We start from the raw sequence: 23,620 nt of genomic DNA on the forward strand, positions 1-23,620 counted from the left end.
GACTGTGGGGGAAGGGGTGCCTGAGCTGGGGGCGTGGATCCCTCCCGAGCCCCGCAGTCTAGGGCTGGTTTAGTAGCTGGAGAGCTGGTCTCCTCCAGGCACTTCCCAGTTCACCCTTTCACCGGGCGCCTCCTCCGAGAAGCAGAGGGTGGGGGGCGGGGGTAGGGGGAGCCAATCCCGGCAGCTCCTAAGGGGGGAGGCGGCCGCGGTGACAGCCGCGGGGAGGGGGCGGAGGAGAGGCGGCTGCGCTCCGGCTCCGGCTCCGGCTCGGCTCCACTCTGCCTCCCGCTCGGCGCCTCCCGCTCCTGCCCCGGGACCCCGGCACCCCGGGGTGGGCCCTAAACCCAGCGAGTCCCCAGACAGAAGCCCTGCAGCCCCGACTCCCGGCCCCCAGCCCCTGCAGGTCGCTGCGCCGCCAGGGGGCGCCGTGTGAGCTCCCTATCCCGGCCACCCGGCGCCCCCTCCCACGGCCCAGGCGGGAGCGGGGCGCCGGGGGCCATGCGGGGCCAAGGCCGAAAGGAGAGTTTGTCCGAATCCCGAGACCTGGACGGCTCCTACGACCAGCTCACGGGTGAGTCGGTGGCTTGGAGGTCCTGGGCGGGCGGGCGGACTTCTGGCTCCCCCTACCCCCGGACCCTGCTGTATCTCTGACCCTGACCCTGGCTTGGCCCCTACCCACACTCTGCCCCATTCACGCGCACCTTCACCTTCCAGGATGGTCTGGGCGGCGGGACCCTGGGATTCAAAGCTTAGGCTGGGGGGGCGGGGGGGCGGTGAGGAAGAGCAGGTGAGGCAGGTGTGGAGAGGCAGCAGGTGTAGGCGTGTGTGACACGGGCTAGGAGTGTGCCTGGAGTGGGAGGTGTTACGTGCGTGAGCACCTGCCATTCTTGTGTGTCTGTGTGTATGTATATGTGCGCCTCCCACAGCTAGTTGCCATGTGCCCCGAGCTTTGGTGACAGCTAGGGTGAGTGTGATTGCATGAGGCAGAGCGAATTCCATGTCTTGCCAGATGTTTGAGTGTGGTTGCGTAGGACCCTGGCTGCACTGGTGAAATTGTTTTGACCATGTGTCTGTTGCATGTTCAACTATGAGCTTTGAATGTTCTGTATGGAGTGCCATGTGGCTACCAGAGTGCACCAAGGCGTCGCTTGACGATGCTGGCTCCTTATAAGACTTGTGGTTTGAACACTCATTAAATGTGTGTTTGTGGCTGTGGGGCTTTGGGTTGTTTTAGCATTTGGTGCTGTGTACTCCCATGCATGACGCTCTGTGAGTGTTCCTGGCATTTCTGTCCTCCTTGCCTCTCTGTCTTTCTGGTGTTGGTGAGGATCTTTAGTGTCCCACACTAGCTCCCTCCATTTTTCTGCAAATAGCTCAAGGACACACAAGGGACCTAGGGACCTACCACCCAAACAGCCTGGCTTGCAGGAGCCTCCTGTGGTTCCAGTACCTGGGCCCTGTAAGAGCCTTCTGTTAGTGCTGGGTTAGTTCCCAGCCAAGATCATTGTCACCAACAACTCCTTTAGGTAACTTCACCCTCGCTCTCCTTTAAAGGCAGAGGTAGAAGCCATGAGTCTGTGAAGTTCAATGAGGCTGCCCTCATGTCCTCTACTCCAAATGGCTTTGGGAGGCTCTGTGGGACCAGGTACATCTGTGAACTTATAGAGTCCTGAATTTGTAGGTAGACGTGTGTTTATGGAAATGACTTTGTCACCTTTGTATATTTCCATATACTTGTGCTTTGTGTGTGGCATCATTGTGCAGTCTCCCTAAGAACTCCAGCCGAGAGTAGGAGGGAGGCTGTCTCTCCTAAGACCCGAAACAGCCGGGCAAGAGGGGACAACCACAGTACAGTCCTTGCCCTTCTGTAGTGGAGTCGGGGTCAGACCTGAGAAACAGGGAAGGGGCCAGGATGTCGGGCTTTAAGCGTGAGTCTATACTGACTGACTTTGGCACCACACTAGTTGCAATGTCAAGACCCCCAGAAGGAAAATTGTTCACCATGTGGAGTCCAGAGGGCCTGCTATCCAGTTCTACTCTGTAGACCATTAGGATCCTTGAAAGTAGCAAGGGTCCAGGAGCCCTATTCACCTGCTATGAGTCAGTTTGCTTCCTGCCTGATTCTCTTCTTAGTGACACGGTCTCCTCCTTGATGGACTACATGATTGATTTTTAATTAGCTTATTGTGAGATGGTTTTGCTACACAGTCCTGGCCTTGAACTCACTCACTGTGTAGCTCAGGCTGGACCCAGACTTCAAGCTCTCCTTCCTCAGTTTCCTGGTGTTCTAGAATCACAGTGTGTCCCGTCATGCCCTGCCTTCCTGCTGTCCTATCTGATTCAAAGTGTGGCAGGTTTGGTGAGGGTGGAGAGACACTTACTTCTATCTGAAAGTGCACTGCTTCATCACAGGAGTGGAAGTTTGTCAGTTATATGACTTCTATTGTCTTGGCCTCATGTTCCCTACTGGCTGCGTCCTCCTGGCTGCTGACAGCCTCCCATAGGAAATAAGAAAGTCCAGCACCTATAATCAGGATCGGCCATCAGCATCCTCGCTTTAGATAGGACCTCTCATTCCTGAAGAGGGCCTTAGCTTGCGACTGACTGGAGCCTGGTGATTGGATCCCAAAGGGGAGTCGTTGTCCACGGTGCTGAAGCGTGCTCCAGCCCTCCCCTTCTCTTTGCCACCAGGATTCCTCAATGGGGTTTGGGGTGGAGGAAGAGGCAGCATTTCTGTCTTCTTGGTTGATTAGGCTGACAGCGAAGTGGCCTTAAAGCTATGAGCATCTTAGAAACACCCTGACTGTTCCAATTTTGCCCCAAGCTCAAAACAATTGAGAAAGACAGTTTCTTAGTCGGGGTAGAGTAGGACGTGATCCGAGAGCCCCCCTCTGCCATTCTTTGTGTCTTGCTTGCCCATTAGGGCCGTTTGGCAGTGCCGCAGAGGGGGGAAGGCTGCCGGCAGCGCTCAGCAGCGAACCCACTGAAAAGAGGAGAGAAAAGGCTGTACAAACCGAGCAGAGACTTGGGTCCCCAGTGGAGCCTGGGTCCAGGATCTCTGAAGGCTTCTTCCGTTGGCAATAAAGTATCGTTCCTGGGTGTGGCGCGCCCCCGTGTGGCTAAAGAGCCCTCTGTGTGTGTGAAGCTCAGGGGCACTGTTGCCAAGGGGATCAAGTTGACAGTGTGGGGCTTGGGGAAAATTGTCTCCTCTTAAACGTAGGCTCACTCCCCCACCCCTCCCCTCCCACACACAGTGGACACAATGGGATCACACCTCCTCCATGGCCTTTCCCAGGAGTTTGAAGCCTTTACTGGGAGGGTTTACCTGGGGTTTTAACGACAGCGATAAGTCCTAGAAAGGGGTTTAGACAGAGACCCATGGGTGAGGAGGATTCTGCTTGTTGCATATGTTTTTAGACAGAAGACCCAAAAGAGAACACCAGACATAGTTCTGGAAGCGATGTGGAGCCAGGAGGCAGCACTAGGCACCCAGCCCTGCCGCCTCTTCACCACGCTAATACACTGTCCTCTTTCTCCTGCCTCCTGCTTCCTCCCCCACTGGCCCAGGAAGTGTGGAGAGTTGCCATGACAACCGTGTCCTCTCACCCCTGTAACGTCCCTGTGCTAATATGGTGGGGGTGAGAGAAACAGCCAGAGAGGGGTTAAAAAATAAGTAAGATCAGCCGGGCGTTGGTGGCGCACGCCTTTGATCCCAGCACTCCGGAGTCAGAGGCAGGCGGATCTCTGTGAGTTCGAGGCCAGCCTGGTCTCCAGAGCGAGTGCCAGGATAGGCTCCAAAACTACACAGAGAAACCCCGTCTCGAAAAACAAACAAACAAACAAACAAACAAAAAAAAGATCTTCCTGGTACAGTGGTTCACACGTCTGTAATCCCAGTACTTGGGAAGATGAGAGAGGAGGATTGCCATGAGTTCGAGGCCAACCTGAACCACGTAGCAAGTGCCAGACAAGACCCGATCTAAAATAAAAAATAAGTCATCCAGCTTTTCTTTCGAAATTCGTGTGTACCTGTTTTCCCTACCAGAAATCCGGAAGACGTTTGAAGAGAAGGCTCCGCCACGCCCCCGTCTCTAAGAGCTTTGGGGGTGGGTGCTTATGATGACCTGGCCAAGGTGCTCGCCTGAGGCCAGCAACCTGCAGATGGGCGAGAGACTCCCGCCTGCCAGGCTTGCCCTCTTGCACCGCCCACTCCAATGGGGGTGGCACCGCCCCTCCGCCAGGGACCTTGGGGGCGGAGCTTGGACAAAGCGCTCTGAGCCCTGAGCCGAGCCATGAACCGCTGCCCCCGCAGGTGCCGGAGCCCGTTGGGGCAGGCAGCTCGATCCCTCTACCAGTTGGTGACTGGGTCGCTGTCGCCAGGTATGAGGAAGGGAAGGGAAGGGAAGAGAGGGGCGGGACCTCTCTAAAAATGGGTTGCAGTCGTAAAGAGGTGGGGAGAAGGGCTCCTCACGGGGATCCGAAGGAACAGGGGCTCGCACTTAATCAGGGTAAGGGCAAGATATCTGCCAGTAGAGCAGGGATCACTCACGAAGCAGCAGGACAAGATAAAAGGAAGTAGCATCATGGCTCACAACATTGGAGAGGGTAGGGCTGCTCATTGAAGGGTGAAGGGACTCAAAGGGGCAGGGCGCAGGGATGGGAGGAAGCTTGCCGTTGAGCTGGGGAAAGGGACAGCCTTGTATCGCATTTTGTAGGGCGTCTTACAATAACCTATCAGTTCCAAAAAAATAAAGGGAAAAAATGAATCTAGAACAAGTTGAGCTGACGAGTGAGTCCACGCTTGACCAGATGGACGGGACTGTGGCACAGATTGTCACTGCTTCGTCTCTGGGAGTCTGTGTTAATGGGGTTGTGCATTACATACTAAATTGCGTATGCTTTGGAGTTTGGTTTGAGAACCCCGAGTCAGTAAACTGACAAGGGCTTTCATGAAGTAGTACTCTGGTATGAAGTTTGGGGGATTTGTGATGTGTGAGTTGTGGGCTTCTTATGTTGAAATTTGTGCACGCCTCCACTTGGGTTTCCTTAGGGCTGCCTGGGCCCCCAGAACCTGGAATTCTCACCTTATCAGACCTGAAGGAAACTGAAACAACCTGGCCCCATTGCATTCCGGGATCTGTAGTTTTCCCTCCTTACATGAGGTTCCCCTTGGGCCCTGGACCATAGTCAGGGCCTGGGGCCATTTTTTTGCCCTGGATCTTCAGTAAGGGAATTGGGGCTGAGTGAGAGCCATGCTCACCAGTCTCTTGGGGAGCATGTGTTCCCTCAAGCCCCCTGCTTGGGCTTGTCTCCAGTGACAGATGGCCGGAGCCAGACAGGGCCAGCTCTCAATCACTGCAGACATGACTTCCAGGACCCAAAATAGCCCCACCGCCTAGGGAGTCATTAATCACCTGATGCAGCTGGGGGCTGCAGTGTCTTTTTGATGAGCTGGGGATGGAATGGGCTGGGGGACTGAGAGAAGGGCTTTGGGGGTCTTCGATGATGGTGTGGGTTCCTCCACAAGGCAGTATTTTTCCAGACTTGAGCCATGGAAATATAAATGACCGACTGATAGCAGTATCTCTGTGGTGAGATTTGCGATGTCTGGGAAGGGCCAGCCCAATGCCCTAACACTTAGTCTTGAGTTCTCACTTTGCCTAAAGTGATTCCATTAAGAAGAGGGGTGGGTGGTGGCTCAGGCCTTTAGTACCAGCACTCAGGAGGCAGAGGCAGATGGATCTCTATGAGTTCAAGGCCAGCCTGGTCTACAAAGCTAGTTCCAGGTCAGCCAGGGCTACACAGAGAAACCCTGTCAAAAAAAAAAAAAGATGAAGAAGAAGATGATGATGATGAAGAAGAAGAAGAAGAAGAAGAAGAAGAAGAAGAAGAAGAAGAAGAAGTACAAGGTGATGAACCAGGAGGTGGTGGCGCACACCTTTAATCGCAGCACTCGGGAGGCAGAGGCAGGCGGATCTCTGTAAATTTGAGGCCAGCCTGGTCTACAAGGTGAGTTCCAGGACAGGATCCAAAGTTACAGAGAAACCCTGCCTCAAAAAACAAAACAAAACAAAAGATGGTGCTTCTTTCGTTGCAGATAGCCTTCTTGGCTTTCAGAGAATCCAGCCCTTCTAAATTCTGTCATCTTTAGCTCTCCCAATATAAACTGTCTTTTTAATACCCCCAAGCCCAATGATGAGATGATGGAGAGAGCTGGCACACAGCAAACTTTAGCAGAAGTCGTTCTTTACCAGAATATTAATTACTTCTTGGGAAAAACCATGTTATGAACCTCAGTTCCTCTCAGTTTATCACGGAGATGACATGAAGTAATACATATTCATAACAAATGGGCTTACCAAATGCTGATCCTTTTGTTAGGTGGACTGTTGATGTTTGAGCAAGCATTCTTTTTAGAGAGGTTCTCACTGTTTAGTCATGGCCTGGAACTGGCTATGTAGTATAGATGGGCCTCAAACTCCTGTGTAATCTGCCTCAGCCTCTTGTGTGCTGGCATTACAGGCATGTGCACTCAGCTTAAAATCAGACACACTAGAACATGTAATTCCAGCAAGTAAGAGGTAGAGCCGGAGAACCTGGGCTAGCCTGGGCTACGTAGAAAGCCCCTAGATTCAGGATATGTCTTAAACACACACACACACACACACACACACACACACACACACACACACACACACACAAAGGTTAGGAATGTAGCTGGAACTATTTTAAAAATATGTATGTCTGTATGTAGTGTTTGTGTAGGTGCCACCAGAGACCAGAAGAGGGTGCCAAAGTTTCCTGGTGCTAGAATTCCATGAGCTGTCTGGTGTAGGAACTGAACCTGCGTCCTCTCGAAGAGCAGTGTGTGCTCTTAACTGCTGGGTCTTCTCTCCAAAACTATTATCTAACGTGTACAAGGTCCTGGGTTTGATCCTCAGTACCACAAAACCAGCTTAGATTAGATTTTCCCCAATCTCCCAATTGGAAAGCTTTTGCTATATAACTCACTTAAAGGCCTGCCTAGAGCAGTTTGTCCCATAGTGGCTCTACCAGAGAACAACCTTAAATGAGCTTTTCTCTGTAGGGGCTGTCTCCCCACCCAGGGAAAGTTAGGCTTGAGTCTGAGTCTCCTTTACCTTGTGCTCAGTTTGCGTAAGTTCTGTTGCTATTTTTAGTGGGTTTCCTCCTGTGGCCCAGCTGGTGGAACTTGAGAGATCCCCTGCCTCACTGTCTGAAGTAGATGACAGATGCATGCCACCATGCCTGTTTAGTCCAGTGTTTGTTGCTGTTGTTGCTTTTCAGCATCTTGGCCATCCAGGCACTTGGAATGCAGTTGAGAACAGGGGATGATCAAGTCCAGATGATCTCTTCTTATTTGAGTGCCTTGAGCAAGTCCCCTTCTCTCCCTGGACCTTCTTTACCTCAGTGAAAGGTGAACAATGCTGTTTGCCGTAGACTTCATGGGGTTTCCACGAGAAGCCATCAGAATAGAAATGTTGCTCAGTGTGGTGGAGCACACCTGTAATTCCAGAGAGATGGGGAGGGAGGAGGGAGGGAGGGAGGAGGGAGGAGGGAGGGAGGGAGGAGGGAGAGAGAGAGAGAGAGAGAGAGAGAGAGAGAGAGAGAGAGAGAGAGAGAGAGAGAGAGAGAATTGGAATTCAAGCTACTTAGATTGGGGCCAGGCTGGGATACATTAAGAAGACCCTGTCTAGGGGCTGGAGAAATGGCTCAGTAGTTAAGTACAGTTGTTATTCTTACAGAGGACCTGAATTTGGTTCCCAGCACCAAGGTGGCTCACAACCATCTGTAATTCCAGTTCCAGGGGATCCGATTCCTTCCTTTAGACCTCTACAGGCACCAAGCATGCATGTGGTGCACATATATACAGGCTGGCAAACACTTACAGAGAAAATAAATATAAGACCCTATCTGGAAAAAAAAAACAGTAAAATAATTGTAGTAGCAAATGTGAAAACCTTTTGTGAACTACTGAGTGTCGTGGAACTATGGGCGGCGTGGCATGTTAACAGTGATTGTAATGCTTTACTTAGTGACTGAAGTGCCCGCCCAATGGCACCTCATGCTTTAGTTCATTCGTTCCCACCAAAAACTCATCAAGACCGTGGTGGCGCACACCTTTAAATCCCAGCATACAGGAGGCAGAGGCAGACGGATCTCTGTGAGCTCAAGGCCAGCCTGGTCTTGAGAGCTAGTTTCAGGACAGCCAAGGCTACACAGAGAAACCCTGTCTCGATTGAAAACGAAAATAGAAGAAGTCATCAAGGAGCTGGTGAAATGGCTCAGCCAGTAAGGCACTAGCCACCAAGCCTTATGACCTGCACTCCTTTGCTGGGATCCCAGGTAGTAGAGAACCAACTCCCGCAAGTTGTCTTCTGACCTCTGACCTCTGACCTCTGACCCATGCATGACACTTGCCTGATCTCCCTGAAAATAATACTTTTAAAATGTAAATGATTTGAACATGGAGAATCCGGCACCTTGGCCCGTGATGTCACCTCTCTGTTTGTGTTTCTGTTATTAACAGTATGGAGTTAGGTGTTGTGTCTTGTGGATTCAACAGGATATTGGGGTTTTGTTGTTCTTGGTTGTTTGGCTGGTTGATTTTTAGAAACAGGATTTCATATAGCCCAGACTGGCCTCAAACTGGACTCAAACTCCCTGTGTAGCCAAGGCTGACCTTGAATACCTAATCCTCCTGCATCCACCTTCTGTGTGCTGGGATCACAGGCATGTGCTATGCAGCTCAAGGAATTGGATAGAACTCAGTTGGGCAGCTGAGGACTCTGAAGGGAAGAGAATTAAGCTGCCTGGAAAAGGTGGGTGAGGCCTCTAGGACCGTGGAAAGGAAAGTGTCACAGGCTTAGAGGGCAACAGAGTCTACGGTCATACAGGTAGCGCCATCTGAGGGACAGCAAGGCAGCCAAATTGGCTGAAACAAAGGGCACTGGTGAAAGGGCATTAAATGCCAGGGTGCAGTGCAGTCCTGGAATAGTTACTGTTTCCATCTGGGAAGCAATAGCTTCTAAGGTAGGAGAAACTGCTGCTGACTTGTGAATTGACTCCCTTCTTGGCACCAACACAGGGGAAGTGGGTGACAGAGGACTGAGACACAGCAGGCATAACTATCTCCAGAGGGCAGCAAGAAAGTTGATGAACACACAGGGGTAAGATAGGGTATGAGGTAGATGCTGACCCCCAGAGGTAGCTATGCAGAACTGCAGTTGAACCCTTAGCGGGAGCACAGGCACTGGTTCCCGACCAACTGAGACTCTGATTCTGGAGCTGCAGAGTGGACCACCCCAACATAAGCCTTGCTTTCCAAGAAGGGAACCACAGAGGATAGGCCTGCAGTGGGTTGAAACCGAGGCACTGACTTCAGAGGTATGCTCCCTCTGGCTCTGGCTTCTCCACCTGTCCTAGGGGGATGCCTTCATAGATTTAAGGAGAAAGCTCTATTTGATAGCATCAGTAAACACAGTGCTCGGTTGCAATTGCTGTGCCGTGGTAACTGTGTTAACTCAGAGGGCCTTTGTCTCCAAAGGGTCTCCCACCCCCACACCAGGAAGGAGAAAGACTTCAGAAATGCTTGGTGGAGGGGGGGCATGCCTTGGGGAGTTCACAATTGCCTCCTATCCTGGACTTCCCCCCCACCCAAAGGGACCAGGCCTTGGCATATCCAGGATGAGGCTTTAGCCTAAAGAAGGGGAAAACATAACCCTTCCCACCTTCCCTCAGGAACTAGCTTTAGTTCTCTGAATCCTAAAGGCGACCTCAGTAAGTTTCCTTCCTAGAGGGTCAGGAAGGGGCCAGTGGCCTTTTTCCTACCAAATCCTCCCTCCCTTGGGCCTCAGTTTCACTGCCTATGGCCTGTGGGAAGAGAGTGCTTCCTGCCTCAGGGTCTCCATGACAACCGCGATCGATGCTGATAGTGTCCTTCTGACAGGAGAGGTCATTTGTCTCCCCTCATGTTCTCACACAGTCCTCTGTCAGTGTATTAGTACAACCATAGTCCTACAGCACATTTACCCACCTTCGCACCCACAGTCCACAAGCCTCCTCAAAGACACGCCTTGCCCCGTACACTCAGAAATCCCCACAAGTATTGACACATATATGCCATGGACACCCAAGCCAATCATACTCCCAAACACACCTTTGTGACACATGCACATAAAAAGGGGACATACATACTCTCACACCCACAAACCCAGGAACACACACAATAAATCACTTGGAACCCATGTGTATTCTTACCCTTCTATTACTCACCCAGGTGCAGGGGATAGTGTCTCACACATGTCCTGCCCTGCTACAGGTTCAGTCAGGGGATAGCATCTCACACACGGCCTGCCCTGCTAGCTGCCTTCTAAGTAAAGCTTTCTCACTGTCCCCTCCCTGTGTCACAGAGTGACCACAGAATGTCTAGGGGAAGCTCTCCGCAAGAACTTGGGCAGGTCACTGCCTCCCTCTTCTAAACCCACCCATCTCCCTCACACCAAAAGATCCTGAGGAGGAAGAGCTGGTCTGAAGGCTGAGGTGGCCCGAACAGGAAGGCGGAGGCTGTGGCTGGGAGGTGTGGGGGGCAGAGGCGGGGAAAGAGGGGAAGGGAGGAGACCCAGGGCTGGAGACCGGGCAGGAGACCGCAGGGCGGTCTTATGCAGTCTTACTCAGGCAGGGGAGTCTGAGGGGGAAGCGGTGTGGGCAGCCTTGTGTCTGAGCATCAGTAGGTGGGGGCCATGCCCCAGGACAGCCATGACCCTGGAAGGGCTGGAGATGGTGGCTGTACTCGTGGTCCTGGTTCTTTTTGTCAAGGTCCTGGAGCAGTTTGGCCTCTTTGAGCCTGTCTCCTTGGAAGGTAACCCAGGTAGCTGGGCATGTCTGAGCTGCTATTTGGGGACCGGGTTGCACTATCTTCATGCCTGGGGCAGGGGTGAGCAGGTGAGTGAGGGACTTCTGGGAGAAGTGACAAGCGTATCCTGGGAAGAGGATTTATGGGGGATACTAAGAGTGTCTCCAAGGAGTCGGGTCTGCAGGAGGAGATGGTGTCTCTCGGGGAGGCGTAAGGTATGGGGGAGGGGTATGGAGAGACCGTGAGAGGAGCCTGGGGCATGCCAGTAGTCTAGAGATAGGCATGTAGTATCTAGAGTAAAGAAAGAAACCTGGGATAGCACCAGGATACGTCCCTTTTGGAGCCAGAGTCCCACAATGACTGAAGAAGTGTGGCTCCACACCTGGGTAGTCACAGGTAGAGTTTTTCTGTGGTGTGTGTGAACTCAGTGTGCGGCACATGGGGTGTCACTCTGTTCTTGTGTAAGAGAAGACAAGGTGTGTAAACTCGAATATGGGACAGTCGTGGTGACAAGATTTGTGGCTTTGTGAGAAGGTGGATGTGACTTCCCAGACCAAACTGCTTGCTGGGCAGGGTGTGTGGCCAAGCCTCTTCGGCTAGTAGGTTGAATGTGTGACTGTTCCCGGTGTTCCCTGCAGACAGGGAACAGCACCAGACTGAGGCTTAAAGTGAGAGTGGATTTGTGGGCACAGTAGTAAGAACATTATGAGCAAGACAACTGTGACTCTGTCCCATCTGGGGCTCAAGAGTGGATCAGGCCATGGCCTGATCTCAAACCCATCACCTCCCAAACTCCTGGAGTAAGGGAAGAATGGTCCCTAGGGCTTCCATATGTCCCGTCCTATATTAGAAGAATAGTGTTGGTGATGCCCAGGGAAGTGTTTATGCTCCTCCCAACCCCCAACCCCAGCAAGAACCGTGTGACTCTGGGACACCATCACTCACTGTTAGGCAGGGGAAGGGGTAAGGGGGCTGTAAGGTAGATACCTGGGAGAACTGGGAAGGTGTCAAGGAAGCTTCGGACAAGAGGACTGTCTACAAGTTGCCTATTGGAGGGTTCAGTCAGAGCATCCTCCACCACCTTGCTGCAGTTACTGAGGTAGGAACAAGGAGTTAACCATAGACTTACTGAGGAGGCTGGGCTGCTCTCACAGGAGGCCATTTGCCTCTCACTCACCATCCCCTTTAGACTGTGGTGAGCATTACAGAACATGGCAGCAGCCTCCCTCTTCCGCCTTAGTCCATGCAAGCGGGAGACATGGGGGAGCAGGAAGGAGGGAGGGGCAGAGAAGCCACCCACTGGCTGGGTGACTGGCAGTACCATCAGAGGTCCTGGGTACGATCCGGCTTCGGGAAACCGGAGTCCAGGCTAATGGAGGCCTGGGCCAGGGGCCAGGCCACTATCGATCCCTGACTGACCCATTGCCTCCCTCCCACCTTTCACTAGCTGTGGGGGGGGTTAGATGGGATGGGTTAGAGGGGAGAAGACTGTAACCTTATATAGTCACCCCCTTGGGGGCAGAATGGCCTTGTGAGTGAAGCCTGGCTTGGGAAGACAGTGTGGCACGGAGGACTGAGAGAGAGCAACATAACTAAAGGAAGTCTCTATAGTCAGGGTACCAGATCCAGGGCGGTCTAGCCCCGTTATCTGTAGGCGAGTGCCGCTGAGAGACAAGGGTAGTGGTGCTAAGGGTCCCCTGGGGTTCGGTTACAGTGAAGGACACATGTAGAAATGAGGAGGACACACAATCAGTGTGCTTGCCTGGAGCCCCTGAGCTCCCAGCCTCCACTTCCCAAGTGCTAAATTATAGGCACAAACCGTCACACCAGCTTTCTATGATCTGTTGCTGTGTCAGACTGCTGGTGTTTCACCTGCAGAATGCTGGTCATGCTACAAAGGACCAGCTTCCGGCACAGATGACCTAGCTAATGGGAACAAGGAACCGTGTTCCTCTAAAGGAAGACGGGGATGCTATGGAGTGAGGGATCTCAAGAGAGAAAAGTGGATGTACCCAGGACACATTAAGCCATAGGTATGTGGGTGCCATGGGGACTGTATTAGTTAGTTTTCTCATTACTGTGGCAGAATACCTGACCAAAGAAACTCCAGCAAAGACAGGTGGATTTTGCCTCATGGTTTGAATGTATATAGTTCACCACAGTGGGGAAGACAAGTTGAATGTAGAGTCTGCCATAGTGGGAAGGGCATGGTGGTCAGCTGTCTGTAGCTGTGGCAGCAGGAACTTGAGGAGCTGGTCACATTGTGTCCATAGTCAGAAAACAGAAATAAGCCAGTGGTGGTGCACACCTTTAATACCAGTACTCGGGAGGCAGAGGCAGGCAGATCTCTGTGAGTTCAAGGCCAGCCTAGTCTTCATAGTGAGTTCTAGGAAAGGCAAGAACACTGTACAGACAGACAGAGAGAGAGAGAGAGAGAGAGAAAGAGGAGAGAAATAAGTGCTGATGTTCAGCTCAATTTTTCCTTTTTATTTGGTCTGTGTTCCTAACCCATGTGATGTTACTATCCTAATTCATGCATTCATGGTGGGAATTCCCTCCTGAGTTAAACAAATCTAGAAACATCCTCAGAGACAGTTACTGTTCTTTTGTCGTGAAGAGACACCATGCAAGGCAAGACAGCATTTAATTGGGGCCTTGTTTGCAGCTTTAGAGGGTTAGTCCATCCTGATCCACAAGCAGTGGATGGGGTGTGGTGGAAAGCAACTTTACCTAGTGTGGCTTTTGAACCTCCAAGCCCACACCCAGTGACACATCTCCTAACAAGGCCACACCTCCTAACCCTTCCCAAACAGTTCCACTAACTGGCATCCAAGTATGCAAACATAGGATCCTCTGGAGGAGGCCATTCTCATTCAAACCATCACAGAGAGACACAGAGGTGTGTCTCCTGGGCAATTCAAACCTAGTCATCACAAGTCTACCCTTTGTCAACTGAACACTCAGATACATCACATTGAACCATGGCATCCCATCCCTGGTCTTCAAAGGCTCATGGTTACTTCATAACACATAACATATTTAGTTTATCTGTATAAGTTCCCCCAATTTTTTTAGTGTGTGTGTACATGCCATGATGTGGAGGTCAGAGGTCACCCTTCAGGAGTCCATTCTCACTTTCCATTGAGTGAGGGTTTCTCTGGTTGCTGCTGCTGCTGCTGTGCTCCAGGCTATAAAGCCTGTTAGCTTCTGGGTAGTTATCCTGTCAATGCCTCCCATCTCACCGAAGGAGCACTGGGATTACAAACATGGACCACCAGTTTCCATGCTTTACCTGGGTTCCGGAGATTGGACTCAGGTCATCAGGCCTGAATGGCTAATGCTTTTACCTCAAGAACCTTTTCCTTGGCCAATGATTTCCCACAAGAGTAATAATTCTAAAGTTGTTCAGAATCCTAAAGTCTGAGACTCAGGGCAGTCTTAGCTGTAAACCCCAGTAAAGTAAAAGAAGTTAAGTGATTCCAACACACAATGGTATATTGTGATGAATAACTAATACGTGGCCAGTAATGGTCAGGATATCTTTAATAAGTAAATGCCAACTGACAGGAAACCAGAGCGAGCCGAAGCAGCAGACAAAAGAGAGCCTTGGCTACCCCTTTAAACCTTTCCAATGTCACCTTGACATCACCTGATGGCCCTTAAGAGGGGTGGTTACAGTGTCTCCCTACAATTCCCCTTTTAGTCTAAAAGAGGATTAAAACCAGTGTAAAGTATCCAAAATTAACAATCATAAAGGGGAAATACAAGAAGATACAATAATCTGTTATGACACATCCTAACTATGTCTACATCTGCTAAACCCTAAAGTCATCTGAAAGAGGTGTCCAAGCCTGAAAGCCTCCTTCCAATCCCAACCATAAACATAGTAAGCTATCCCTAACTAGGATTACACTATCCTAGTAGACAATAATGGCAGATGGGGGTGTAGCATTCTCCAAGTTACTTCCTGCTGAAATGGGATGATGGGAGCCTCATGGGGTCCTGTGGGAAGACAATGTTAATATATTGAAAGTCTCTAATGGATTATATCCAATCCATGTTAGATGGGATTTGCTTGATTGAAGATCTAGGTTGAAATCCTCAACTTAATTGAAGTCAGTACCTGAAGCTCTGGTCGGAGTGTCAGTTGAAATGGAGTAAGTTGGATCCAGTGCAGTCTAGGAGGTATGGCCCAATTTCCTTCTGGAGCATCCAGGGATTGGTGTCAGGCGGGTCTTCATTGGCTGTGTGGGACTCAAACATAAGTGTTAGCAGAGAAATGTTTGCTTGTATATGTATGCATGCTGGAAAAGGCAGTCATGGAAAAATAATGATTATGAGACGGTGTACACCTTGAAGAGCAAAGAAAGAAAAAGACAGTCCTCAAATTCTTTTTTTTTTTTCTTACTCTGTATTACCTCAATTGGCTTCTTGAAATAATACAGAAACTCTAAAGTTTAGTTAAACAATGTGCTTGGATTTTAGAGGAGGAAAGCCAAATCCAACTCTAAATCCAGCATTGATTTACTTGAATAGGGACTAGAAAAATAAAGAGAAATAGAGTTATTTGAGAGAAAGTACTGTTTGGCCATTGAGGCAGCATGTTAGATGGGACTAGGAGTCAAGGAGGATTTTGGGAAATGTAGTAAAGAAGTGGTGATCCAGGCAGGAAGTGACATAACAGGGAGACTCATATTTAAGCAAGGACAAGCAGGAAGTGGTCCCTTCCCCCTTAGCTCTTCCTCCTGCTCTCTGCTCCGAGCCACCATGTGATCCCGTGGATGAGGACACCATCGGAAGGCATTCGATAAGATAAGTCTTATGAAATACATAGATTTATTATAATTAAGACTGAGCTAACAGATGAGAAATTCTAGTCATTGGCCAAGCAGCATTTGTACCTAATACAAGTCTCTGTGTATTATTTTGGCCATCCATGTGGCAGGCAGAACTCAAGCAGGTAGCAGAAAGATTTATCATAATAATGGTAAGGTAATTCTCATTTTAAAAGAAAAAAGGGCAGGGCAAGCAAAGCTTGGACCAAAGTAAGACTCAAACCCAACAAGACAAACACTATGTTTTGCAGTGCCATGCTTGGATTGGTGGTGTCGGTGGCATCATCTGGGTACCAGTAAGTCTTTTGTAGTCCCTTCTCTTCTCATTGTTACCTGTAGCACACATAGCATCTCTCATGAGCCTGCTCTACTTAGTGTCTGCAGCTTCACTTCATAGCCTTCCCATAGATCTGGTGTCTCCAGCATCCTGAGGGTTCCAAATACATAGGTTTGTGTGTAATGTCCTCTCAAGGGCGAGTACTCTTCCACTGACCTATATCTTGAGTTTCACTGTCTGCATTTCTATTGGCATTCTTGTCTTCTACAGTCTCACCAAAATGGTCCACTAAGCTCTGCTTATAGTGCTTTAGGCCTTCTCTATCCCATGGCTTCATACTTTCTATTCTCCTCATAAACCAGTTCCAAGGACCTACAAGCTACCCAGTCAGATTTATGACAGCAACATCCCCACTCCTGGTACCAATTTTGCTATGTTAGTTACTTCTTGCTGTGATGAAATAACTGGCAAAAGCCACTTAAGGGTTTATTTTGGCAGATAGTTTGTAGCTATTGTCCATCATGTCAGGAAGATATTAGTGAGAGTGATAGTAAGACCTCATAGTCAGGAAGCTTAGAGAAATTAGTACCGGCACTCAGGTCACCCCCCACATTTATTTAGTCTAGAACTCCAGCCCATGGTGCCATCCACATTCAGCGTGGGTCTTTCCTCTTCAATTAAATGTCCAGAGGTGTGTCTCCTGGGTGATTCTTCTGTTGTTTTTTTAGAGACAGGGTTTCTCTGTGTAGCCCTGGCTGTCTGTCCTAGAGCTCACTCTGTAGACCAGGCTGGCCTTAAACTCAGAGATCCACCTGCCTCTGCCCCTAAGTGCTGAGATCAAAGGCATTTGGCACTACTTCCCCCCTTCCTGGGTGATTCTAAATCTAGTCAAGTTAACAATGATTATTAACCCTCACAGAGATTTAGGTCACAATGTCATGGATATATCATAATAACATTGGTATATGTCTTGAGAGCCTTAATACATAGTGTTATGATGTCTTAGGGTCCTCATATATTTTATTTATGTGGTTTCATCATTCTGTGCATGAGATGGTCTGTTTGGGTCTCCATATATGTAATCATGTTTTAGTTTGGTCATATTTGTATATATTGGAGTATTAGGTAAAAGCATATGTTTGTGTATGTGATTGGAACATGCTTAGGCCACTAAGTGTTTCTGTCATAAATATGTCACTTACCATTCTAAATTACAATATGCCTGTGTGTGTGTGTGTGTGTGTGTGTGAGAGAGAGAGAGAGAGAGAGAGAAAGAGAGAGAGAGAGAGATACTGATTCCTACTCAGAGAGAGAGAGAGAGAGAGAGAGAGAGAGAGAGAGAGAGAGAGAGATACTGATTCCTACTCAGATTCCTTAGAGTAGACGTTACCTTGAGGAATTGGGTTAGCAGTTAACAGTTAACTGAGGCTGCCTTGCTCTTGCCAGCCATTTCTCGTTATACAAAGTGACCATGCCTGGCTCCAGTTGACATTCCATGACTGTGAGACCCAACAGGCAACCTGGCCCCAGCTATCCTGCCCGTCTATACTGCCCCTCATTTCCTTTCCCCACCCCAGCCAGTGTTGATTTGTGATTGGTGGGGGAGCGGACAGGAAAATGGAACGGGGGAGGGGTGCAGTGGGAGTTAATGTGCCTTCCTGGGGTCTTCTCTCTTCCCAGGCCACCCTCCAGGGCCCACTAAAAAAGCCCTGAAGCAGCGTTTCCTCAAGCTGCTGCCGTGCTGCGGGCCCCAAGCCCTGCCCTCAGTCAGTGAAAGCAAGTGCCTCTCCTATGCTTCTGGGGGCGGGACGTGTGTGTGTGTGTGTGTGTGTGTGTGTGTGTGTGTGTGTGTGAGAGAGAGAGAGAGAGAGAGAGAGAGAGAGAGAGAGAGAGAGAGGCGGGGGGGTGATGGGAGGTGGGGTAGGAAGGAACTCACTGGCTGGGTCTGAATGTGAGGCCTGTGGCTACAAATGAATATATTGTCAGATCATGAGTGTCTGTGGCACCCCTGGTCTGCAAAATGGCAGATCAGGGCTCGTATGTAAGAACTGAAGACCATGTGGCCATGGCAGGGTGACTTAGCTAGCTAGGTTGCTCTGCAACTCTGGCTTCTCTACTGTTTAGACCTTGGAATGTTTGTCACCTATGCTCTAACAGTGTGCCAGGTATAGATGGTGGAGTCCACCTTCACAGATGTCAGAGTGCTGAGGTTTTCTGTCCCAGCCTGGTCCTCAACTGAGTGGCCACCAATTTAGTAACCTCCTTTTGTCTATAGGTTCCATTTCCTTGGCTGAGCCTTACCCTCCTTATAAAAGCACACTGAACTTTGCAAGCTATATAAAGGCCCAGTCTGTAATTATTTGATGGTAGTTGCTTAGATGGTGGCACTCGGATGGTGCCACCCGGGGAGTTAATCCAAGAAGGGGCAGTTTGTGAGGAGCCCATGGCACCCTGGATGTCTGTGTTCACTGTGTCTGTGCCTATGCAGTGGGCCTGGGGTTCGCGTGTGGAAACACTCAAGTCTGAGATTTCCTGTGAGTGTGGGGCCAGGGGAGTATCTACAGGGCTTGGTCTTCTTGGTGACAATTCGCTCCCTTCAGCATTAGCTGCCCCAGCCTCCCTCCGCCCCCACAGACCCCGCCCGCTGGACCCAGGTGACTTATTGTCCTGGTTGGGGTGGGATGGGGGGGTACTTGCCTGGGGGCTGGACGGTGGGACTGAGGGTGGAGTCAAGATTGGGGTCTGAACAAAGATTGGCTGGAGCTGGGTGGGGCATGGCTCGGGCATGGCTGGGATGGGTGGGGCTTGATTGGGATTGGGTTGGATGTGGGCTCTCCCAGGCTGGGGCTGGGCCGACCTGAGCTGGTCAAGAAAGGCCCCTGCCTCCAACCCTCAGGAGCCCCTGGTCTCCATTCTGTCCTCTTTCTAAGAAGTCACGGCAAGGGACTGGCCTTCCCTCCCCAAGGCCCAGGGGCCAGTGCTGAGTCTAGACCTCTGACTCTGGAGCCAGGCATGGCCTTAACCCCAACAGACCTCGAGGCCGACCAGTGTCTTCTCCTCTGACTGCCTCAGCTCTGAGTGTGACAGGCTGGCCTTGGGTGTGGAAGCAAGGGCAAGGAGAAGGGGGATGGGTTAATTACTTTGAAGATTACTCAAGCATCTCAGGGGCCTGACCTGAGGCAAAGCTATCCCCCTACCACTCCCCGCAGACAGCGTGGAGGATGAGTTTGAACTGTCCACCGTGTGTCACCGGCCTGAGGGTCTGGAGCAGCTGCAGGAACAAACCAAATTCACACGCAAAGAGTTGCAGGTCCTGTACCGAGGCTTCAAGAACGTGAGTGGAGGGCCTAGCCAACTGGGCAAGGGCTGAATCAGAGAGGCCTGGCTGACTGACTGGCAGTCACCTGGAAAGTATGGCCTGGGTGCTTTGAAGAGGGAGATGGGCCACAGGTCCAGCGTCTAGCCTGAGGTTCAGGGCCCTTGGTGGTGGCAGGCTGGGCTTGTTTATCTGTACAGCGGGGAAGTCTTCTTGCCAGCTGGTACCAGAACTCTGTGGTAAGTTCTACAGAGGCATGGTGATTTTTCCTCCTCCTGGGAGTCTCTGGCCTGAGGGCCATGACTGGAAAGGAAGTCAGGTTTGTGTCTCTGCTCAGTCTGGTTGTCCCTACCCAGGAATGCCCCAGTGGAATTGTCAATGAGGAGAACTTCAAGCAGATATACTCGCAGTTCTTTCCCCAAGGAGGTGAGGAGACAGATGGCTGGGGCATGATGGGTGTCCATCGTTAGGCTGAGGTGGGAAGAAGGGTTCCGGAGGCCTGGGAATGCTGAGGTAGTGGGGGCCGGGCCAGCTGCAGAAACGAAGCAAGCACCCCTGCCTGAAGGCCAAGGTCACATTCCATGCTCATCCCCAGACTCCAGCACCTATGCTACGTTTCTCTTCAATGCCTTTGACACCAACCATGATGGCTCTGTCAGCTTTGAGGTGAGCTAGGAGAGATGGGTCAAACAAGCCTGTTTCCTTGGGCTGGGGGTTGGTGGTCAAGATTTCCACACCAAACCCAAAGAATGGGTTGGTAAAGTCCCCTCCCCACCCCCGCTCCTTTCTAGGACTTTGTGTTTGGTTTGTCGGTGATTCTTCGGGGAACCATAGATGACAGGCTGAACTGGGCCTTCAACTTATATGACCTCAACAAGGACGGCTGCATCACCAAGGAGGTGCGGGGCCACTGGAGGGCAAGGGGGCGGTGTGTGGGGTCACCAGTAAGGGGAAGAGGTCTGTCCTTGGCTGGAGGCTCTTAGGAGAAATCTCGTTTGGCTTCACAGGAAATGCTGGACATCATGAAGTCCATCTATGACATGATGGGCAAGCACACATACCCTGCCCTCCGGGAAGAGGCCCCGAGAGAGCATGTGGAGAGCTTCTTCCAGGTGCCTGGGTCTGGATGGCTGGGGGCCCTGGAGTGGAGGGACTTATTGGACCAGGGCCCAATAAGTCTCTTTTCTAAGTCTCTCTCCCACTGTCCCCCTTGTTCTCTCTGCTTGACCACCTTCTTGCAGAAGATGGACAGAAACAAGGATGGCGTGGTGACCATTGAGGAATTCATTGAGTCTTGTCAAAAGGTATGGCCCTACTCTACATTTCCCTGGCCCCAACTCTAGGCCTAAATCAACTTTACCTCATCCCCTACCCCAAATCCCGTTCTTTCATGACCAAAGGAAATTTACCCCTTCCCCACATCAGGTCCCCATGTGTCCTTCTCTACCTCTGAATGTCCCCATCTCTAGTTAAATGTGTTTCTCTGTGTCTCTGACCAGCTTTTTTCTCTCTCTCTCCCGCTAATCTGCCTCCCTCACGCCATGTGCCATGACCACAGGACGAGAACATCATGAGGTCCATGCAACTCTTTGATAATGTCATCTAGACCCCCAGGGACAGGGGTTAGTGCATCCTGGGGGTGACCGTACTCTAGTCCTAGTTCAGGTGAACCTAACCCTTCTCTCCCCGGGTCTGTCCTCATCCTACCTGTACCCTGGGGGCTGTAGGGATTCCAGGTCCTGGGGCTTCAGTAGTCCAGATCCCTGAGCTAAGTGGCAAGAGTGGGCAAAGCGTATCTAGATGGGAGGGAGGGCTCCCAACTCCCCACAGCTCTCATCCCCTTCTCGCCTGGTACCCACCGCTGAGGACGCCCCTAGTGTAGGGACTGAGTGGTTCCTCCCCTCCCAACCCCACTCTAGAAACCACATTAGGCAGAATGTCTCCTGCTATGGTGCTTTCCCCACCCCTGATCTCATAGACTTACATGCTCTGTCCATGTCCCTGGCTGGCTTTTCAGCCTAGCCTTTGAGGGCCCTGTAGGAGGGGACAAGACAGTAGAGAAATGATGGCCTTGAGCCAGTGGTCAGGTCCCAGAAATTGGTTGGAGTGGAAAACAGAAAGCCTGGGCAGAATATGAGAGAGAGCCCAGGCAAGGCTGTCACTGCCAGGTTCTACGGGTCTGCTGTCCCGGGCCAGCGGAATATGAGTTCCCTGACTTCCCAGAAGGCCTTATGTCCTTAGCGATGTCCCAGAAATTTACCATACACTTCTCAGTGTCTTAGGAGAGCCTGGGTTCCAGATAGCTGGTTCATCCCGGGATCTCTTCATCCTTCTTGTACGGTGGGAGTGGTGGCCAGGGGAAGATGAGTGGAAGGTGTCCTGGGTGATACCTTTCAAAGTCCCATCCTGCCCTCCTGCCTGTCACCTGTTTTGATGGCTTCAGTTTCAATTCTCCATGGCCTCTAGATTTAGAGGCCCAGAGTGAGGCAGGGATTTTCCGGAACTCCTCCTAGTTCTGCCTTAGGGGATGGGAGGGCAAAGGCAGGCACTACATCTGAACCCAGTATGGGTCATTCATTGGAATCCTTGCCCAACCTCCACAATGCCCCAGGATGTCCTGGGTTCCCCCTTCCTCCATGTAGTCTACCCAGAGATGACCCTGAGCTTACCTAGAGGGCAGGGACCGTAGGACCCAGCCATGCTGCTGCCCCTCTTAATATACCTGCTTGTCTCATTCAGCTCACCTTCCCAGTCAGTTGGGGTGTGGGGGGAAGGCTTCCCAGACCATCAGACATTGTTGACTGCTTTGCATTTTGGGCTCTTCTACATATTTTGTAAAATAAGACACCAGATCCAATAAAACACAATGGCTATGCACAGCCTGCTGTCTTTGCTTCTTTATCCCTCCCACCCCACAACTGCCACACAATCCAGATGGCATGCCCACAGCCCTCTAAACTCCCAAGAGAGTGCTTGTCTTTTCAAGTATGTCCATGCCTTGGCACATAACCAAGACTCAGGCTGGAAATCCATCTGACCTTAGCCCCTACATGAATCTCCTGACTTGAGGACACACAGAAAGATGGGATGCTGTCCGAAGACTCTGTGTGCCAAGCAAGTCATCTTTTTTTTTTTTTTTCTTTAGCCATAAAATGTATTTGATTCCAGTTCTGGAAAATGGAAAGAGAGAATCCTTCCATTTACCATTCTAATCCAACATGAATGTGAATTTGGAAAACAGAAGCAAACACATACATATAAATATATGTGCATTGTATATTTATATATAAATAGTAGTGTGTTCTATATTTTATATGTATTATTTTATATGTAATATATGTGTATAATGCATGTATACATTTATATATTTCCAGACTTTGGCCTCATTGATGTTTGAACTTTTCTTGTTGTTTCTCTCTCTTCTTTTGAGAAAATGTTTCCAAACCAAGATGACCTTCAACCCCTCTCTTCTTGTTTCTACCTCCCAAACGCTGTGATTCCAGGCATGTCAGCGCCCCTGCTTCCCAGCCTCCCGGCTCCTCCCTTGCCAAATGTCTGTACAAGTCATCAAATACCTTTCCATGCCCCTGCCTGTGCTGCCTCACTAGTTGGCTAATAGTGTTTGGGTTGCTTCCAGAATTGTGTGTGTTGGTGGCCGGGAGACCTTCCAGCTCTGGGCTGTGTGTCAGCCACTGCCTGACCTTTCTCACAGTGTTTGCAACTTCACACTCCCTGCAGTCCTCCAGGCCGTCTTTCTCTGCAGCCCATTGCAGCTTCTAGTGTTGTGCCTCTTCTTTTGGACTGTGTGGCCCATGAGCTTGGCATCAGGCATAAGCTGCTTGGCAGCTTTGGAGATTCAGATATATTTCATTTTTAATTATTTTATGTGTGTCATAGTTAGGGTTTCTATTGCTGTGGTGAGGATGATGAAACACTGTGACCAAAAAGCAAGTTGGAGAGGAAAGGGTTCATTTGGCTCACACTTCCATACTGTAGTCCATCACTGAAGGGAGCCAGGACAGAAACCCAAATGGCAGGAACCTAGAGGTAGGTAGGACTTGATTCAGAGACCACAGAGGGGTGCTACTTAATGGCTTGTTCCTCATGGCTTGGTCAGCCTCTCTTTTTCTTTCCTTTTTCTTTTATTTTGTTATAATTTTTTTGAGGCAGGCTTTCTCTGTGTTGCTTTGGAGCTTGTCCTGGAACTCACTCTGTAGATCAGGCTGGCCTTGAACTCAGAGACCTGTTTCTGCCTCCTGAATGCTGGCATTAAAGACATGTGCCACCATTGCTGAGCTCAGCCTGCTTTCTTCCTTTCT

The 23,620-nt window shown here is 50.5% G+C and overlaps 1 protein-coding gene across 4 annotated transcripts; it reads left to right on the forward strand.

Annotated features, from left to right (window-relative positions):
- Positions 1–176: 176 nt before the first annotated feature.
- Positions 177–22,180, forward strand: Kcnip2 (potassium voltage-gated channel interacting protein 2). 4 transcript variants are annotated; one of them, XM_035441800.1, is made up of 10 exons: positions 177–571; positions 17,666–17,761; positions 18,541–18,639; positions 19,195–19,319; positions 19,658–19,727; positions 19,897–19,967; positions 20,093–20,200; positions 20,309–20,413; positions 20,543–20,605; positions 20,860–22,180. In XM_035441800.1, exons 1-10 carry the CDS (start codon positions 499–501, stop codon positions 20,905–20,907), a joined length of 858 nt encoding a protein of 285 aa, XP_035297691.1. In that variant the 5' UTR covers positions 177–498; the 3' UTR covers positions 20,908–22,180. The 4 variants fall into 4 exon arrangements, with proteins under 4 accessions (XP_035297691.1, XP_035297692.1, XP_027262964.1 ...); XM_035441801.1 differs by lacking the exons at positions 17,666–17,761; positions 18,541–18,639 and having other exon boundaries at positions 178–571; positions 19,613–19,727; XM_027407163.2 differs by lacking the exons at positions 177–571; positions 17,666–17,761; positions 18,541–18,639 and adding an exon at positions 601–4,380.
- The last annotated feature ends 1,440 nt before the right edge of the window (positions 22,181–23,620 follow it).

The sequence above is a fragment of the Cricetulus griseus genome, chromosome 3 (assembly GCF_003668045.3).
Source record: "Cricetulus griseus strain 17A/GY chromosome 3, alternate assembly CriGri-PICRH-1.0, whole genome shotgun sequence".
NCBI lineage: Eukaryota > Metazoa > Chordata > Mammalia > Rodentia > Cricetidae > Cricetulus > Cricetulus griseus.

Coding starts and splice junctions, on each gene's coding strand:
- Kcnip2 (XM_035441800.1), top strand. CDS start 499: ATGCGGGGCCAAGGCCGAAAGGAGAGTTTGTCCGAATCCCGAGACCTG. Junction 19,728..19,896: donor GCAGTTCTTTCCCCAAGGAG/GTGAGGAGACAG, acceptor GCTCATCCCCAG/ACTCCAGCACCTATGCTACG. Junction 20,606..20,859: donor TCATTGAGTCTTGTCAAAAG/GTATGGCCCTAC, acceptor CCATGACCACAG/GACGAGAACATCATGAGGTC.